This window comes from Gobio gobio (genome assembly GCF_949357685.1).
Source record: "Gobio gobio genome assembly, chromosome: 7".
Taxonomy (NCBI): Eukaryota; Metazoa; Chordata; class Actinopteri; order Cypriniformes; family Gobionidae; genus Gobio; species Gobio gobio.
Window position 1 is genome coordinate 43,625,651 of NC_137103.1, and position 19,752 is coordinate 43,645,402.

A 19,752-nucleotide genomic window follows, 5' to 3' on the forward strand; every position below is an offset into this window, starting at 1 on the left:
AATAAAAAAAGTAAAAATATCCATGGTATTATAATGTTATACTAAAACTAAAAATAATGGGGAAAAAACTTAGAGAACCTGTAGAAAGAAAAAAACCATTAAGTACACATAATAATATAAGTGGACTTTTTATTGAACGATTACATAATTGTGGCATTCGTAATTGTAAATAAAATAAAAAATTTGATTGATTGTGCAGCCCTAATTAAACGGATGTTTTTACTTTCTGTTTTGAAAATCACTGCAAAACAACTGACTAATGTATAAATGAATGCAAATATGGAATGATTTATGACCTGATATCATATTTTTTAACAAGTAAAATGAGCGTAATTTTTTGAATTTTTTTCATTTAATGGCACAATATATATAGTAAATTGTTGATTTTGATATTTGGAATGAATTTGGGGTTTTTATGTTTCATTGACTTATTGGGACCCCAGGAAGAGTAGCCACTGCCTATGTAGTCAAATAGACAAATAAACATAGATCATAGATGGATAAGACAATTTACAGCCAATACAGGCAATTTACTAAGGAAAAGTGTTTTTTTAAGTTTCTTTGACAGTTAGAGCACCATGTCTTTCCCAATCTCCACTACTTTTTTAGGTGTCCTAAGAGTGAAGTTATAGACACTTATATTTATGAGAGCATAAAAATGACCCATGATTAGATTGACATTATTGTTTAGCCATCGACCTATGTTTTTGAATTTCCTGTGGTGGTTTCGTTTCGATTGGATTAACGGTTTGCAAGATATTCGCTAAAGTTTTGAAGTGACTTGCTCAAGGGTTTCACCTCAGTCACAAGAGTAACCTCCTTATACTCCTGAATCCTTGCCGAGTCCAACGATACCCCCACCAACAACTCTCAGTATATTTTAAGTGTTAAATCTCACCGTTGCACAAATCATAAGGCGAAATCTGGCATGTTTGGTATCGTTGGACTCGGCAATGATTAAGAATTTTAAGGAGGATATTCTCGTGACTATTGAACTAATGATTGGGTGCGGTTATAGACATTTTCATGTTTTCTTTTCCATGTTAGGCTACCGAGTGGCCAATCGTTGTGATTTTTTTTCATGCAACCACAGATTGAGATTATACACGTGTGCCGAGTTTATCAAAAATATCTTATTCCGTTCATGAGTTAAAGCTTTTCGTAAAAGTGGCCCCAGTCCATTGAACATTTTGGTTCCCCTTAGTGACCACGAATCAAAGCACTTTGTCCGCCTTGAGCCTATGCCTAACGGTTTAGGAGTTATGAGCCATTTCATACCTTTGACCGCTGTAGCCGTCAGACCATTCGGGGCGCGCCTCTGTGACGTTTGTAGTTGGTGTGAGTACTACCAGCCCTGAAAGTTTCAAGTCTCTATGACTTACGGTTAGGTCTGCCCGATCAGTTTTAGATGGAGAATGATGCATCATGGGAAAATTAACAATAGGGTTTCAGCACTTCGTGTTAAAAACACCCTAAAAACCTCCTTTGTGGCATTTTGGAAATATCAAATGACATGTTTCATTGACGTCAACACTGTCCTGCCCCAACTTCCCATAACTAACAGGTCATTTGGCGAGGAATTTTCTTCTGAAAGAAAAACAAACTAATTTGGACGCAATAAAATCACTGACTAGCACCTATAAACGCTGAAACTACCTCACATTCCCATATAAAACAATTACATCTGAATAGGGCTCGAGTTAACAAGACTTCTGATTAAAACAAAGTGTTGAATATGCATTCAAGAACACATGGCCAGAATGTCTTCTAGTGGTTCACTTTGACATTTTGATGCTATGTCCTAGCGTTTTTATGATGCTTAAAAAGGTTTTAGTATGTAATTTTGAAATCTGAAAGTGTTCAGAAGTGCGATATCTGATTTTAAGAGACTGAAATTCTGAATCATTGCCTTGAGATGACTGCACACTTAACAGACTCTCGCTATCCATCAAGACATTTAAAATGCTGAGAAAAAATGTCAGCTTTTGACATTCAAAAAGCAAAAATCTCTGAGCCATCTTAATGTCATGTGTAAAGAATGTGAGATGCATTGACTTTTGAAACGGGAAAAAAAAACCCACACAGAGACTCGCATATCAGGTGTTGTATTTATTTATTTATTTATTTATATTAAATTAAAAATATAGATTCAGGTAACAAAACTGTGAAACAGTATTTAAATGCTCTAGCTTTGGGGAATGGGAAAGCTGTGGTGGATAAAGTTACTGTGACCAGAGCTGAAGATGGCCTTCTCAACTCTCACTGTATGCCTGGATCAAAAATGACAAGACTTGACTTTAGTTTTGACGAACCGTCACTCAATAACAATGTGGCCAAATGAACACACCAGGCAGTTAGTCCTCTTGACAGCATGAATAATACACTCTGACTTATGAATCTTTTGGAGAAACACCATAGCGGATGTATTCGAGAAGGTTGAGCTCAGGGACTGTGCCTTTTGCAGTCATTTTTCACCATGTTTGCGCTCGCTCGCTAAGCCTGAGCTCACCGTGTGGTTGGCTGCAGATGTGAAAAGAGGTGGGAGATTGTGCATGAATATGAATTACATACCGAGAACTAGACACTATCGATATGACCAGGACTAAAGTCAGGAAAAGCCTAACTGGAGTTGAGAGAGATTCCTGGGAGATACAAATGCACAGCTGCAGATTCCCCACGCTGGATTCTGTACAAAAAGAGAAAATTGTGGGGTGAAAGGGGGGAGGCTATACCTGACAGAAAGAAAACATTTACCTCTTGAGCATGGGCATAGGTTAAAGAACACAAAAAGCACCAAGCTGGGCTACAAACAGTCACCAAAAAACACACCGAAGTACTAAAAGAACCTGCAAGATCTACAAAATCAAATATGTGCTGTTCAAATTACAGATATATACAGCCATCAAATAAGAATAACCGGTGACGCACAATATAAGTGAACCAAACATAAACGGGGGAGAAAAAAAAAAAAGGTCAGTCGAAAAGAGCGCAAGTTTCCAGCTATTTACAAATACATCTGGCCAATTCAACTGTCTATAAAAATACTATTCACATTTTCTCATTGACGTACAGTAGTAAAATCATGAGGAACAACCATTCCAAATGTCAGTGTTGCAGGAAGATGTTTTTCTTCCCTTTATTTGTCCTTTGTGATATAAAATGACTTTAAACTGTGCTTAGTCTACCAATACTTCCCGACTACCTTGACACATGCAAAATAAATTCCAGTGAGCATAATATAAATGATAAAAAAAGACAACAAAAGGGGGCACAACTTTTAGGTCCTTCTCATAAGAACAACCTGTGCTTGGTTCCATCCGACACTGCAGATTTGATATGCAACTACGCATGATCAGATCAGCAAAGGTAGACTCAATAACACTGCAAATTAATTGAATTGTGTGTTGCGTTAAATGCCCTAACATATAAGTAACGAAATACATTTGATTTTTTTTAAAGCTTATTGCCTCTCTATACTGTAAAATATATAAATCCCTTAAGTGTTATAGAGCCTATTTAAACATATGAAGGGGTTTTTACGTGCTTAAATCGTACACGTATAATACAACTAGCTGACAAATGTGTTGTATTTAAAAATGAGGAAAGATCAATGGGTGAATTCACTAAACTTTTTAACCAATCACCCCACAATCCAGTTCAACCATACGCTAAAAGGGGTAAAATAGTTCTGTGCTTTATTTAAATGAAGTCATTGTTTTCAGTGCAAACACGCCTTATGTAAATTAGGTTATCAAGTCATCGCTATTGGCCTATTACTCCTGACAGAAATCAGACGGTAAACCATCACCAAATGTTGACTGAATGATGAAGAACATTACAACCAGTCATATATCCAGATGCGAGTTGTAGTAAAGTGCACTTTAAGCATTTTAAAGAGTTGATTCAAGTGCCTGGATCTCAGTGCTTACTTCACAACCAAGATCAGGATTTACACACTGCATTCAGCACAGATTCTGTATGTGCATTTATACCGTTACCTGTTCTGCATAATTATTTTAGTGAATCGAGCGCGTTTTTCTTAGTGAACTCACCCATCAGATTTTTTTTAATGCAATGCTTTAAAAAAGGGGTGTGTATATATAAGCATTCACCAATATCTCACCACTCTTCACATAATTATATCCAAGTCCCTGCAGGTATATTTACACAAGTTCATGTCAAGATGTTTGTCTCGTGTTCTACATTCTTCTAAACGAGTCACCAATGAACAATGTGCAGCGAGACAAAAATGTTTGTGCTCCAATGAAACCTCATTACCCAGAAAGTGGATGTTTCCAAAGAGAACGAGTCCCATCCTATAACAGTCTCTAACTGTGGAAGCCTTCACAAACAGTTTCTAATATCACATATCAGGGATCTTTCTCCCTTTGTTTTGGTCTAGTTGTTCCTCACTTGATGGATTTAGTAGATCTTTCCCCACCCCGTATTCACAGCAGTTGCTACATATGTAGATTTAGACACCCGACCCGTTATCAGTAGCGTGCGCATGAGGTCTTTGCCTTTTATCGGGTTGAGAGACGAGCGGTCCATGTGGTAACTGAAAGCTTCAACTCTCTTTGAACAATAAGCAAGAGGGTTTTCATGGAGGTTGTACTACTTTAGGCTTTTCATAACAACGTCATATCCCAAAGCCTTTACATAACTATGCATTGAGTTTTTCACAAATACAAAAACAAATGAATAAAAATATCATTTGGCCTTAGTTCTACACACGCTATGTACTTCGTAACTTTTAAAATAGTTTCCAAATTCTATAGGAGCTAAAATGCAGTTTCAAGTATCAGTTTCATCCTGTAAAAGTGTCTTATATTATTGTAATGGGTAATCTTGGCATTCTTTTTCTGCAACCCAACTTAAATTCTGTGTTAATCATAGTATTTTTAAGGTTAAAAGCTTGAGATAAATACTTCAATTAGTAAACATCTGTGTTTGGCAAAATTACCGTGCGTCACTAACATTCCCTGATTTCGTTTCCAGTAGAGAGCCAAAAATGTCATTTGTCTAATCTGTTATCACATGGGAACAGCAATATCCACAATGAAAGGAACTCCGCTCTATCTTTATGTTCATTAATTAAAGTGCTCCATGTAACCGTAAACCGTCATATTCATAAGCACAAAAAACATACAAAGAGGGGGGGTGGGGAATGACAGAGCAAAACAAACGTATGTGGGCGGGTGGTGTTTGCTATCATCATGTGAGCTATGATTATAATAAATGAGTATTCAATCAGTGCCGTTGGTGTTTAAAACAAACTCATGCGGCTGTGCCAGGCTGTTAAGTGCTATAAAACCATTTCACATCTCCAAACCAGCAACACAACATCATTATTATTCCTCTAAGCGGAAAGCATATTGGCTGGCAGTGTTCAAAACTATACATGAATCTGGCCTTAGAAACCGGGATGGCGTGGTTGCTATTGAAGATGTAGCAGTTGTTTTCCAACATGCTCGCATAAGCTGCGTAATCTTGTATCCGTGTGGCTCCATGAGACGCTCCTTATAGAAAAGTCATTATGGGAGACAGTTCAAATGGAGATGACACATTTGAGACGTTCTCATCTCTGACCTCGGGGCAAATATTCAGTTTGTACGTTCTCATCTGTTCCTCATGGTACTGTATGATGATGATAGTACTCCTGTCTTCTCGATTTCAAAATGTCCCTCATTGGCGCAGTTTTAATGTACCCAGCTACAAAAAGCTGCCATCTTGGTCGTGTGCATCTCATCGACTCGCACGTGGATAAGGTTTATACAGTTGTAACAGTTTTCCGGCCGTATTTCAGAACAGTAGCCAGACGGAGTGTGCTGTCGAATCTTCTGTGCAATCCTGGGCCTCCGTAGCGGTGTAAATATCCATTCGCCGCAGCAGATCCGTCTATGTGGACGCTATTGGTCGCTAGTATTGATTTTAGCTTCTAAAGTTCAAGGTAGACCCATCCTGGGTTTTTTATTCCACACATTAAATGACAAAATAAGGAAGGCTACCTTAAGGTGACAACTCTGTGAGCGTACAGATCAATGCTGGCTAGATCAACAATAAAAATGTTATTACAGTAGACTGTTGCAGATCTGCTTTTATGAAGTTATTGATTCTGTGGCGGTCTCGTTCATATGCAGGCTGATACTGTTCTCAGCACAGAGTGCTTCTCTTCATCAAATTGCCTTTACACATGTAGTTTTACAGACGTCTAATGCGGACCGCTGGGCTGTTTCCAGTTGTGAATTGTTCCAGTCTCGCGAATCAAAATGAGGAGAGAAAGGGCTCAATATAAGTAATAAAAAGTGCCTTGCTTGAGTAATATGATATGTGCATAAAACCAGATGAACTATGGAGACATTTTGAACAGATCATCACACAATGTGTTGTCTTTTGAAGATGTGCCATCCGAGAAGGTCCTGGTTGACTTCACACTTTAATGAACAGAAGTTTTTTGTATGAAGGATGCCACCAGGCCAGTTTCAATGACTTTTTGGGCCCCCTTGTCTCAGGACCATGACGATATTCCCAGTACAACACATCTGCCTCATATAATCATGTATGGAGTGCTAAAATAAACTATGCTAACCAATGTCATAAATTACAACAGATCATATCGTAGCTTCAAATCAAAATCCTAAAACAAGATAAACATTTCTGTAATTGCACAAAAGAATGACTCCTCTCTGCTATTTGATCGACCCACATTGCATGTCATAATCAGTACCTGCTTCCAATGAGATGAGAGTAACATCTATCTTATGTTGGGAACAGAATTGCTTTCCAATAGTAGATGGGGTCAGGTAGGGAGAACGGGATGAGGAGAGACAAGCAGGAAGGAGCTTTGATTGATGTGGTCATATGTGACCAGTGCCTCTGGAGGAGAAGCTCACCCAAGTGGATCAGTTCCAGGTCGTTGGAGGTTGGGTGTTAAATCCAGTTCAGAGAGGAGCGGAGAGATCAGGATGCTGGTGTGAGAGCCAGGGTGAGAACACACTATGACTCTCTCTTTACCTCCATCTTTCCTTCTTTGTCTCGGTCGTTGTGGCTACACAACAGTGTTCCTCTGACGGTAGGGAGGTGGCGGCAGCACGGTGCCCGGTTTTAGAGCATACTCTGAGAGGTACTCCTGGTTCTCGGCCACGGCGGGTCGGATCCGACCGTTTTGCCGATAGAAGAAGCGTGTGCTGCAGTCCTGCAGATACTCAGGGTTGTGGAGAGTGGCCTTAGGGGGAAGACTGTGCTGCCAGTACTCAGGATTGTCAAATGTCTTTTTGGATTTTATGTCGGCTTTGATGGTCCCGGAGTGAGCGGGATGGAGGGTGTGTGTTGGGTGGAGGGTGTGTCCAGGATGGGCGGAGTGGAGGGTGTGGCCTGAGAGGGTGGAAATGCTTTGTTTGCCTTGGTACAGTGGCTGTGTTGTGATGTGGGCACTGGGTGCTGCTGGTTGCATGGTTTGGGAAAGATTTTGGCTGTTGGAAGTTCCAATATTTGCTGCTACTACTGCTGCTGCTGCCACTGCCGTGTGCGCCAAAGGGACTCCGTTCTTCTTCAAAACGTCGTGACCCTTTTCCCCAGAGTTATGGAAGGTGTTGAGGTACAGCGGGTCATTGACGTATTCATCCTCCACTTTGGGCTGCCCGTTGGAGGTGCTGTGGTAACCTCGCTCGAGAGTGTGGACCTCTCCGTTTCTGCGAAGGGTGACAAAGGGGTTCTCCTCCACAGGGTTGAGATAATCTGTGAGAAAAAAAAGAGCAGTGAGAAGACTGAAGGTGGGGCAGATTGAGAACATTGTGCTAGCAAGAGCTCTAATGATAACGTTGACTAACCTTAAGCAGGTTTTCTACATTCAAATCAGACAGGGCTTCGATTAAGCCCGGATTAGGCCTTAGTGCAGTTAAGACTAATTAATAAAAGTAGCTTTTATAAATGTGCCTTAGAAAAAAACATTACTGGTGTGCATCTTGAGACAAAACAATGGCTTTCAGTTAAAACATGCATTTTAGTCTGGGACTAGGCTTAAGCCTTGTCTGTGAAACCGGGGGCTAGCGAGCCCAGGACTTTGCAAGATTTAACACAAATTTGCTCGAGTTAGTAACTTTTTAAAAATCCATCCTAAAATCTAAAAGGCAAGACAATACAGATAAAAAGTTTGGTAACTCTTTGGTAACACTTTTCAATAAGGTTCATTAGTTAACTATATTAACAAAGATAAATAAATGCTTTATAAGAGCAGTTTATTATTAGTTCATGTTAATTTCAACATTTACTAATGCATCATTAAAATCTTGTTAACATTAGTTAATGCACTGTGAACTAACAATGAACAGCTGGATTTTTATGAACTAATGTTAACAAAGATTAACTAATGCTGAACAGAGGTGATGTTCATGGTTAGTTCATGTTAACTAATACAACCTTATTGTAAAGTGTTACCAAAAGTTTACACATTTTAACTAACATACAAGTTATGGAAGCAAAATAAACCAATATTTCAAAAGTAATCCCTGAAAAAATATGCCGTTTTTTTTCTGTAGTGTCTTTTCTTAGCAACAGACAGCCAATCACAAAATGCATTAAAGCTTTCCTCATTAAATATGCACTAGATTTGAACAGTCACAGACACTTTCACATGCTCTATTTAATTTCAATGTCTAAGGGAAACTCGAAAAATTTGATCGCAAATTCTCCCTTGCATATGTCTTTGTATTATATTCCGTAAGGGGATGGTTCACACAAAAAATTGAAATCTGTCATTTACTGTATGACTTTTTCTGTGGAACACCAAATAACACAGGCTTTGTGCTGTATCTGTTGAAGCAATATTACCCTTGTAAATATACAAGAACTGTAACCTAGGGTTTTCAAATTTAAAAAGTGAAATCTCAAAACCTGACTACACAGGATTAATCACTGTGATTAATTGAACACGACAACCCAGGGTTACCAACGACACTGGATAAATCATTTCAACTGTAAAAAGAGTAACATCTCTATGCAAGCTCTCTTAAATCAATCTTCTCTAGCACTCCTGCTTGCTCCAGTTTATTACTCCAGTACCTGAGGGCTTTTTGTCCTGCATAGCGCTCATGTATCCTTCCTGGTCGGTCTCAGCTCTGGCTCCGCGCTCACACAGTATCACAGTTGGATCTGCACTGTACCGCTGGCCACTGCTGTCCTCCCCGGTGCTCGCCCTGGGTGAAGCCTTCTTCCTGAGAGTGCCATTACAGCGGCTGTCTTCAAATGCCTCCGAGGACCCTGAGGCCCCCTGCTGGGCCATAGATTGCTTCTGAGCGGGACAGCCCGGGCTGACCGCGGACACAGCCACGACCCGCGGGATAGTGGCCATCATCTCCTCCATGCCGAAGCTGCCGTCCTGGTATGCGAACTGGTTCTGCAGAAACACAAACAAGCCTTTTAGAATCTCTACAGTTATCTATTTCTGTTTGCTTTACAATTAAACATTTCAAGAGAGGCAAATATTTTATGCTAGCAAGGCTCAAAATATTAATACAGTTTATGAGATTTAATGAAAACTTGGCAACAGTCAATGAACAGACGAGAGTGTAGGAACACAGCTCTCCTGATGCAATTAGAAATCTCATCATAATTAAACTATTTGTTTTTTTTTCTTATTCCTAATCCTCCGATTCTCTCTGTCTGCCCGTCTTTGTTTTTTGGTCTCTCTGTGAACAACTTTTTAAAAAGGAACTGTGGCAGCAAAACAAAAACAAAACAAAAAATCACGTGGCCCGGGACAAGTTTTTATGGTATCAGATGGTAATACCATGTTACTTTAATATATAGCATGGTACTGAACTTGTGATATTTACAATTAATTGATGATAGATTCATTGTCGATAATACATTTAATCGATAAAACATATCAATCATCGTTTAGGCAGGGTCATGCATGTGCGTGCAGCTCAACCGCGAAACACGTCAAGCAGACATGAGGAAAAATAAAGTGAGCGCGCCAGAGTTATGTTTGGGGCAAAGCCTTAACCATGTCTTGAACATTGGGGGGGACCAATTTTTATTTTTATAAAGCATAAACAAACAGAACAGTGAACTAAATTCTAGGTCTAGTTTGGATATAATCCTTTTGGGACTATTTGCAAACACTATTTGCCTTATTTTGCGTCAAATAGGTCTATATGATTAGTCCCGAGATTCTTCGCATTAGATCTGCTGTTGACATTCGAATACCCTAGTGGTCTGGTGGTACAATTTTTGTAAACCGCGTCAAAGGTTCCGGGTTCTAATCCGCCCTCATATATTTTTTTCTTCTTCATTAAAATCAAAGATGTTGATGACATTTGTTTTGTGATTTCACCGGAAAGAATAGAGTCTCTCTCCGCAACGCCATTAAGTGATAGATTGACGCACTCGTCTGTGTGTGAAGACCATAGACTGTAGGTTATATTTGATCATTTAATTAAATTACTTATTTAATAATCAATCACATCGACTCATTTTACAATCCTACTAGCCCTTTCTTTAGATTGAAAACCCTTCTCATTGATTTAGTGAGGAACATGGTGTTTTGAGCAGCATTTGCACACCCCTTCATGCTGTTGCTATAAGCCACTGCTGTAGACGCATATTGCAGTATTAAGGCTAACGATTATGGTATTCATATCTAAAGTATTTTAGAGAATACCATGGCATTACTGTTGTTAGTTTTGAAGTCATAAACAACAGGGTCGTTTAGCTTGTGTCCCTCAAAATCCAAATGAAAAGGAAAAAATTTGAATTTTGTAAAGTATTTAATTCACTGGTTCATCCAAAAATAGGCACCATAAGGATTATTTGTCCATTTTTAATTGAATTTCCCTTTAAAATATCTATAGTGTGATAGATACTATAGTAAAACCATGGTAATAGACCATCGTAGTACTTTTCTATTAATGCTGCGATCTGTCTGCTCAAAGAAACTCTTGCCGTGTCCTAAATTCAATGTCTGCATCCTTGTTTTCTTTTCCTCCGCCTCTCCACTAAACACCCATCTCATCTCATCTCTTTTCTCTTTTCCCATCCTGTCTTCACCAGCACACACCCATGATGCTCTTTGAGCAGTCTGGAGCTCATTGCTGTGAATGAAGGGTGCTGCTGGCCAGAGTATTAGTCTGTGAAGAGTGAAGTAAACTAAACTTAAGGGGTAGGCAGTATCATTAAAATGCCGGTTCACAAAATGAGTAATTTAATATCACAGTAGCCGTATAAATCACAGTAGTTATTTTCCTCTGGCAATTAAATGAAAGTTTAAATTTCAATAAACATGGTAATGCCTATTACTGGATAATTTTGTGAATAAAAGGCTTCAGAAATTTCCCTTAATTATTCAATAAATGCTTAATCAAATTTCTAAGGAATAAAACTAAACATTTAAAATATATACAAAATTCCTTAATACATAAATTAATAATAATAATTAATTACTTCAATTTATTGTCTACCATCACACAGTACATTCGATCATACCACACAACTATACTTACTTAGGTCTGAGGAATTTACCAAATCATATACATATATACACAAATTTTTTATATATATATATATATATATATATATATATATATATATATATATATATATATATATATATATATATATATATATATATATATTGAATAAAGTAGTTGTTAATGCTTACGCCAAACCCTGAAAAAAATAGCTTTTTTTTCCTAGTTTCCCGTTAAACATCTATAACTCCGTGACCAAGGCAGAGCTGAAACACACACATGCACAAAGAGGCGTTTTTTTCCATTATGCTCAAACTTCAGAACATTTTGAGTAGATGAATCTGAGTTAATATTGCTATTTGGGTTATTTGGCAGAGTTTCGTTTTCCCAAAGCTCAGTTTATACGGCAAACTGCAGGCGAAAGATTTCTGTAATGTTCCAAAGAGGCTCTGAAGGATTGATGTCCCTCATTGATATTCATACCACTCACTCTCTTTTCTCTCCCAGTTAGACGAAAACAAAATGCAAGTTAGAATGCAAAATGGCACACATGGTTAGCGAACACGGTCCGGGCAAAAAGAGGAAACATTTCATCACGCCCACACACTCTCACTAAATCCCTTCTAAGTCCCTGGCAAAGACTGATTGAACCCTGAGATTTTGTCTTTCTAAGTTACAGTTAAGAGCTGTTCGAGCCGCATCCCAATTGGTTGTCCTTTCCCATTGGCACTGTACACACCAACAGTTAATAACATGCTCATGGCTGACTAACACAGAGCAAATACCCACTCTGGTCTTCCTGTCGATGGGCAAATATCATCTTCACTTTAGTGAGGACCCAGTTATTTACACTGGCATGCCTCTGTAATGAAAGCCCAGGCATGGAGCCCATTATAGGCGCACGTATTTGAAGGCCACTTTATTTTTCTCCCCCACTCCACAGGAAAACCTTAATGCACGTCACAAAAGCACTGCTGCTTTCTAAGACAAATTAGCACCTGTAAATAGAATAGAAATAGAAGTCTGTGTGAATCTCAGCATTCCAATACCCTTCATCAACAGGGGGGCATTATTCATGCTACGAATGAGACTTCCTTTTTTGTTGTCATCGCATTTGTGATTTCATATTTTAATGACAGGCAAGTTCGTTCTGGGAGAGTATAGCATCTGTCAGCGTAGGAATGGTGGGCCGAGCTTTCTGAGATACTCGCATGGGCGGCACTTAATTGGCTAGGGGAGCATCCATCCACCCCAAGGTCAACGTCAGTTAGATGATAGGCTCATCTAAAAACTCAATTCAGCCTCAGACAAGCAATAAATAGAGATTCATAGAGTGAGTGACTAAAAGTGCATTAAAATGTAAAGGCTTTCATTTTAGCTATCCTAAAATATGTAAATATGTGCAAAATGCCCAAATTTGAAGGTGTGCATGCATGATGTATGTGTCAATGCATCAACACCCTCTTGTCCTTTGCCTAATAAAGAAATATTTCAATATTTAACAAGACTCAAATGCTATATTCTATACAATTTTCCTCAAGAGTGCCACCAAAGCTAATTGATTCCAAACTTTTTACCAAAACCAATCTCGGGGTTACTAAAGTATTCAGATGAAGTGATGAGACCTTTAAAGAGTTAAAATGATGACTTTAAAAGACTTCACACAATTGCACGGACAAAATATAATCTGATTTGGCACTTAACCTTGACGGATCCCAAAGTACCAAAGTATACCTTGACGGATCCCAAAGTATTTCAATATATTTTCATTAATGAATTTTAAGCAGCCCTTATTCCAGTTTTCCTACAGAAAATTTCCTACAGAAACATTACTTCTTATCAGACCCAAGTGGGTCTTTATTTAGAAGGCGGGACTTCCTTTAGAGGTACCTCAAAGGAGCATTTCAATTTCCCCCATTCATTGTAATACAAGTGCCTGTCTCTGCTATATACTGTCTCTGACAGAGCATGGCTTATTAAATGACTGAACCTAAAGACACTGGGCCTCATTCATGAAACTTTCGTAAATATATGAGCAAATTCTGAGCAATTTGCGCGTAAAATGGACCTTTACGAAAACTCTCCTCCAGATTCAAAAACGCTTCGTATACCACGGATTCGGTAGTTAAACGTGTGTATATTAATGAATTCCAAACATTTGTAAATAGGACGCCCGTGCACGCTCATTCATAATCAGCATAATCCCCGCCCATGAGTTACAACTGCAAATGACATGACCAGGAACACTGTGGAATCTTTTGGACTTCTTTCTCAGGTTTGGCTCCAGTATTTTGCATAAATGCTAAAGAGACTAATTGGCCATATGCCTAGCAATAAATATTCAATTATGGTGTGTCCATCAAAGCATTTTTAGCCAGCTAAAAAAACACCTGGTTCTCGTCTGAAAACTGCCAGCTGGTGGCGCTTGAAAGCGCTTTGCAAGGGCAGCGTTTTTCCAGCTGAGATACTTTGGTTGCTATGATACCCATGGCAGTAATGTGTTACTAGTACCTCATTTTGAAGAATATTACTGAACACAAACAAATCTGGAAATATGATTATGGTACATAGTGCATCAAAATGCCATGTCATCAGTTTGCCTAAATTAGAACACAGAATGTTCAAATGTTTTAAGCACCATTTACACATGGTAGGGAGCAGGTGTACATTTCTTTCATACCAACTTACATTTTTGTGAATCCGAAAATTTACGTCAGAACGGCGTTACGAACGATTTACACACAAATTCGTTCTGCTCGTGTTTCATGAATGAGGCCCACTGTGTGTGAGTGTGCGAACTGTTAGTACACTCACTCTGTTGGGGTCCATGCGTGATCTGGTTGTATATGCCAGTGGAGGAATACTGAAGGCTTGTGGCACCAAATACTCCTCAGCATCCATCAGATCCTCCAGTTCTTCCTCATCTAGCAGACTTTGGAAGAACTTACTGTCGTTGGGGCTGGGCAGCTTCATGCGGTCATCCCCCTGGCACAGAGAGAACCAGGCTTGAGATATTTATACACTATGCAGAAAAATAACACTTTTATGATAGTTCTGTTCTGTTATATAGTTTATTATTGTACAGCACACTGGCCAACAGTCTGTTGTTTTTAAGTGTACTTTATAAATAAACTGAACTGAACTTAAGATCTTTGACTCTCATCACAACCATTTCATTTGAGCTGAGCTGTAAAGCTCTTACCTGGATGACTAGGTAACGTTGTGGGTCTCTCGCCATTCGGCAGAACTCTGCTGCAAGCTCCTTAAATCTTGGTCTGCTGTCTGCATCTATCATCCAGCCTGGAGGGGCACACATAGCACAACTTCAGTCAGCAAAGTAGACCATAATAGATAAAAAAATGCAGTGAGCACTCTCTATTAAAATACATTTAAAAGAAGGTCAAGAGTACAGTATCTACCACACGCTGTGTCGATTACCACATAACTGTAATTATTTAAATATAAAATTAGGTCACACTTTATATTAGGTGTCCTTAACTACTATGTACTTAGATAAAATAAGTACATTGTAATTATTGTGTTCATATTGTATTGCTTTTTCTGCTATTGAGGTGGGATACGTTTAAGGTTAGGGGCGGGTTTGGTTGTATGGGTAGGTTTAAGGGTGGGTTAAGGTGTAAGGGAAGGGTCAACTGTTTATATGTAATTACAGAAATTAATTACAGCTGTAATTACATGCAGGTATTTTAAAAAAAATATATAATTACAATGTAAAAACATGTATGTACACAATAAGTGCACTGCATCAAATCATTAATTATATATAGTAGTTAAAGCCACACCAAAATATATTATACCCAATTTTAAATGTCTTTTAATAATGAATTTACAAATTCATATTGATAATTATATAGCTGTTTACTTGTGTACAACTACAAGATTCAACAGCCATTGACCAACAGTATAAACTCAGAAAGATTCCTTAGCTGACCTGCTACATAAGAACTTCTATCATGATGTGTTAAAACTAAGGCTGCAAAGCATCCCTTAAAAATATATATATATATTTTTTTTCAGAATTCACAGTGTATAGTATGTGTACAGCGCAACAGCAAAGAGCATTTTTACATTTTAGACGAGTCAAGTTGTGATCAGGACCACATGGAGATGCCAAACAAACCCTAAACCAACCGCCTTGACCTGACTGCATATGGCTACAACAGTACACGGATCCTTTCAGAATTACTAAACACAGCAGCATAAACATATCAAATCAAAACATTATCCTGAATGTGTGTGGAAACAACGTACTGAAATGTGTCTGTGCATAAATACAATGTGCGATCAGTGATCGAGAGCGCACGTACACGGTTTGTTTGCGCATTTATATAACAGACTCACAAGAGCTTACTATACGACTCCTGTACGTCACCGCAATTTTTACCTTGATTACAATCCTCATCCATCAAAACTTCACTATCAAGTGAAGCTAGTGGTTTGCTTTATCCAGCTGAGATACGTGGTCAACTACATGATGTAAATTACGTTAATGACGCAATTACATGTGCTTCAGTCATTTATTTGATTTAAACGCGTTGAGGATTTTGAATTAAATCGCATGTGTTAACGCTGACAGCCCAAGTTAAAACCAAAGTAATCTGGGATGAAAATGTAAGCTCCCTTACATTTGACCATAACCATGTAGACATCAATAGTGCAGATAGGAGGTTGAGGAAGCCTCTCTCCTTTCTCCAGCAGGTCAGGGATCTCTCGGGTAGGGATTCCATCGTATGGCTTTCCTCCAAATGTCATCAGCTCCCAGATAGTCACTCCTGGATAAAAATAAAATAAATCCAATAGACATCATTTAAAAAGCTTGTAGGCGTGTAATAAGACTGGTTGGTGTTTGCCTGATTCATACAGAGGTCCTGGCTGCATAAAAAGACTAAAGATAAATTAATAAGGCATTTAACTGCAATTAAGGCTCATCTCACCGTAACTCCATACGTCACTCTGGTGGGTAAATTTCCTATAGTGGATACACTCCAAGGCCATCCACTTTATAGGCATCTGACAAAACAAGAGGGAACAATTTAATGGCTGGTGTAGAATAAAAAACGCCCACAATGATACAATTAGATAAAAAATGTATAACGTTAAAACATCATTATTATTACATTTAAATCAGTATTATTCAAGTGAGCACAGCAAGTACTGGATTGTTTATTTACGTAACTTGACAAAGTTTCTTCAAAGCTTACACCACTTAAACCAAACCTTATCACAGTATCATGCATTATATATTAAGTCTGGTAAGTTAATATTTCAGAAATGGAATAATCAGTGATATCTGATTCTTTTTATCTTTTGCTTTAAAGAGAAAAAAAGAAACAGGTTGGGCTAAATGTGCGTGCAGCGCTGCTGGATATCAAACTGCACTAAAGCTTTAGAGTTTCAAGAGGTTTAAAGTTTCTCCTATGTGGGAGAAATGGTTGAAGCTGAACGGAGCAGAGCGAATCCCAGGATGCTCTATTAAGGTACGGCAACAAGAGGTTCAGAGGAGATTCAGATTCAGATGGAAAAGATCAGAAAGTGCATTTACATGCACGTTAAACGCGTTAAACCGCTTTCCTTTCTCAGCATAGGCCGGATCATAAACGGCTTAAGAATAAACCCATTGGCTAGATTTTTGCCTAGAGTGAACACCTGTGTTCTGTCGGCTTATTAAACTGTGCATGTGTGATGTGTGACAGGAAAGCATCCTTATATGGCAGATTTAAGTGCATCCATCCAGTGTTTTTCGAGGTAGGGGACGAGAAATATTGCAAAATCTGACTTTTTCTTGACCCAAGAAATATAAAAAATGTGTTATCTTGTGCAGCCAAAGGACAAGTGGTACCGTTGTAGAAATTTCAAATATGAGAGGAGAATGAGTCTGTTTCCCGCTGACATTTCGAAATACTCTAGGGTTTTTAATGCTTAATATAACATCACAACTCGCATAATAAATATATTAGAATACTCTGAGAGAAATACATGATTGCTTGTGTTTTGATACCACCACCGGGGAAAATTGTCTTGTAAACGCGGTTTACTTGCATTGCTAGGTTATTGATTTGCATGTAAACCAGTAAATCGAGTTATTTCAATAAACTTATTTTTGGTAGTTATCAGCATATTGGTGTTCATGTAAACGTGTTTAATGTGTACATGAATTGAGGTGCAGGAAAAGCACGCAGCAACAGGTGGGACAGAAGTTTGTTGGAAAAAAAACATGCAGAGGGGATGGAGATGCAGATTTGGAGCAAAACACTCCACCAAAATGTTAGGGTGTTGTGGGTTGTAACCAGGGCATTGATATGCTGTTGCAGAGTGTTTTCTTAAAGCCACAATATGTAATTTTTCGCTTATTCAAAACAAAGGCGTAGGTTGATGCCTGGATTTCGCAGAGCTATTGCCGCAGACGACCGTTTCCACTTCTTCCCCACATGTGTATGTGGGGTAACGCAGCACTTTATCATATTAGATACATTATTTGTGTGTGTTGAAAATTGTTATAATGCTTCTCTGTGTGTTTTCTCAGCGGCTACTATGAGACACTTGTTGCAAACTGCAGTAAGCTACTGTAGATCGAGATTAGGCATGGTAAAACATGGTACTCGCAATATATCAAGAAAACAAGATTTAAACAATAAGACTAACTGTGATGAGCTATATAACAATGATTAGTTTTCTGTTGATGAATGTATCCAAACAGTAGTTCCCTTAACTATTAAAACACATAATATATTAAAGTGTCTTTGGTGTTTCCATGGTTTCTACAAAATAAAATGGAAATCGCGGGTATGATGACATTGATAGGTGACGCACGGACACAGTCTGTGTCCTGGTTAAAATGGCTTATTTCTCTGGATTTTAACATTCTTGTATGTAAGATTAAACAATCTTACATATTGTGCCTTTTAATGTGTTGCTATGGGGTTACTGGGTGGCTTATTAATGGCCAAAGTTAAATTATATTTATCAAGTACTACGTATTTCCATATAATTTATAGTAAAAGGCTATTCCAAGAAGTCCTTGATTATAATTAATATAAACAGCTGAATTTCTTCTCATTTTTGTTATCAGTAATGTACATTAAGGTGTTTTGTTTGACATTTTCTGTTACTTGGTTAATGTTTATTATATTATACTAGTGTGGTGAAATCATCATGTGCCTTTATATTTTATCACCTGCATTTTTATGGTGGTTATTAAGGTACAAAGATGATTTTGCTATACTATCGTCACAAAAACATGATTATTGTTAATTAGCCTGTCAAGTGCAACAAATCTTTTGACTGTAGGTGCGTCCCAATTCGCATACTTATGCACTGTTCTATAACGTTTTTAAGTATAAATAGTGTAAGTAGTGTGTTCACACTGAAAATTCCAAAAAGTAAAAGTGCACTTTAAATACCCGGATGATGCACTAAATTAACGGAAAAAACGAAGTGTGGAATGTTGGACACTTCATGCACTCAACTGTCGCTGCTTTAATTATGTAGTGGAGGGGGAGGCACTACCAGATTCCGATGTTGAATGACAAAATAACCATGTAAAGTTAATATACTACACGGTTGAGTACATAGTGCATAAGTACATAGTGTATAGTGCGTCATTTGGGACACAGCTTCAGTGTTCTTCCAACGCAAAAAGCATATATTAACTGATGCCATGCAAATGGATCATTGCATGCCCTTTTTCTTGTTAGGGTCATGAGACACTGACTTTGCCACCATCTGCGTTGTATTCCTTCTCATCTGCATCCAGAAGGCGAGCCAGGCCGAAGTCAGTGATCTTTATATGGTTGGGTGACTTCACTAGGACATTCCGAGCCGCCAGATCCCTGTGCACAAGTCTCCTCTCCTCCAAGTACATCATTCCCTGCATCAACACACATACACAAAATCAAAACTCAAAATCGGCATCAGCACTAACACTATCACAAGCTTGATGATACCATCTCATAAAGGAAAAAACTAATTCACTTGCAGCAAAAAAAGCAACCCCAGAATTAATAAAGGAGATTGTTCACATTGATAAGCGATGATGAGTCTCTTCTCAGGCATGGCCATGTATCTCAAAACATTGAAAACTCCAGACACCAATTTTCTGTAGGAGCGAACAATGCATGTAATCGATTTAAGTCCAAACCCAGGCATGGAGGCCTTTTGCAGGGCCGCTCTCCATTCGCAAGAAAGCAGCCCCTCTACTCTTCCCTCCAATGGGGCTTTTAAGTGCCCTTGAGCTGGATGAAATTTAAATCTTAATGTGATTGGA

The 19,752-nt window shown here is 38.4% G+C and overlaps 1 protein-coding gene across 4 annotated transcripts in view; it reads right to left on the bottom strand.

The window, feature by feature from the left end:
- Window positions 1-2,103: 2,103 nt before the first annotated feature.
- Window positions 2,104-19,752, bottom strand: part of erbb4b (erb-b2 receptor tyrosine kinase 4b) — a 429,788-nt gene continuing 412,139 nt past the window's right edge. For all 4 annotated transcript variants that reach the window (XM_079822543.1, XM_079822542.1, XM_079822541.1 and 1 more), the window contains 7 exons: window positions 19,201-19,356; window positions 16,424-16,499; window positions 16,115-16,261; window positions 14,671-14,768; window positions 14,283-14,453; window positions 9,061-9,394; window positions 2,104-7,737 (listed from right to left, as the gene is read on the bottom strand). In XM_079822543.1, coding sequence (XP_079678669.1) covers window positions 7,049-7,737; window positions 9,061-9,394; window positions 14,283-14,453; window positions 14,671-14,768; window positions 16,115-16,261; window positions 16,424-16,499; window positions 19,201-19,356 — 1,671 coding nt within the window. In that variant the 3' untranslated portion in view covers window positions 2,104-7,048. The remainder of the gene's footprint in view (window positions 7,738-9,060; window positions 9,395-14,282; window positions 14,454-14,670; window positions 14,769-16,114; window positions 16,262-16,423; window positions 16,500-19,200; window positions 19,357-19,752) is intronic.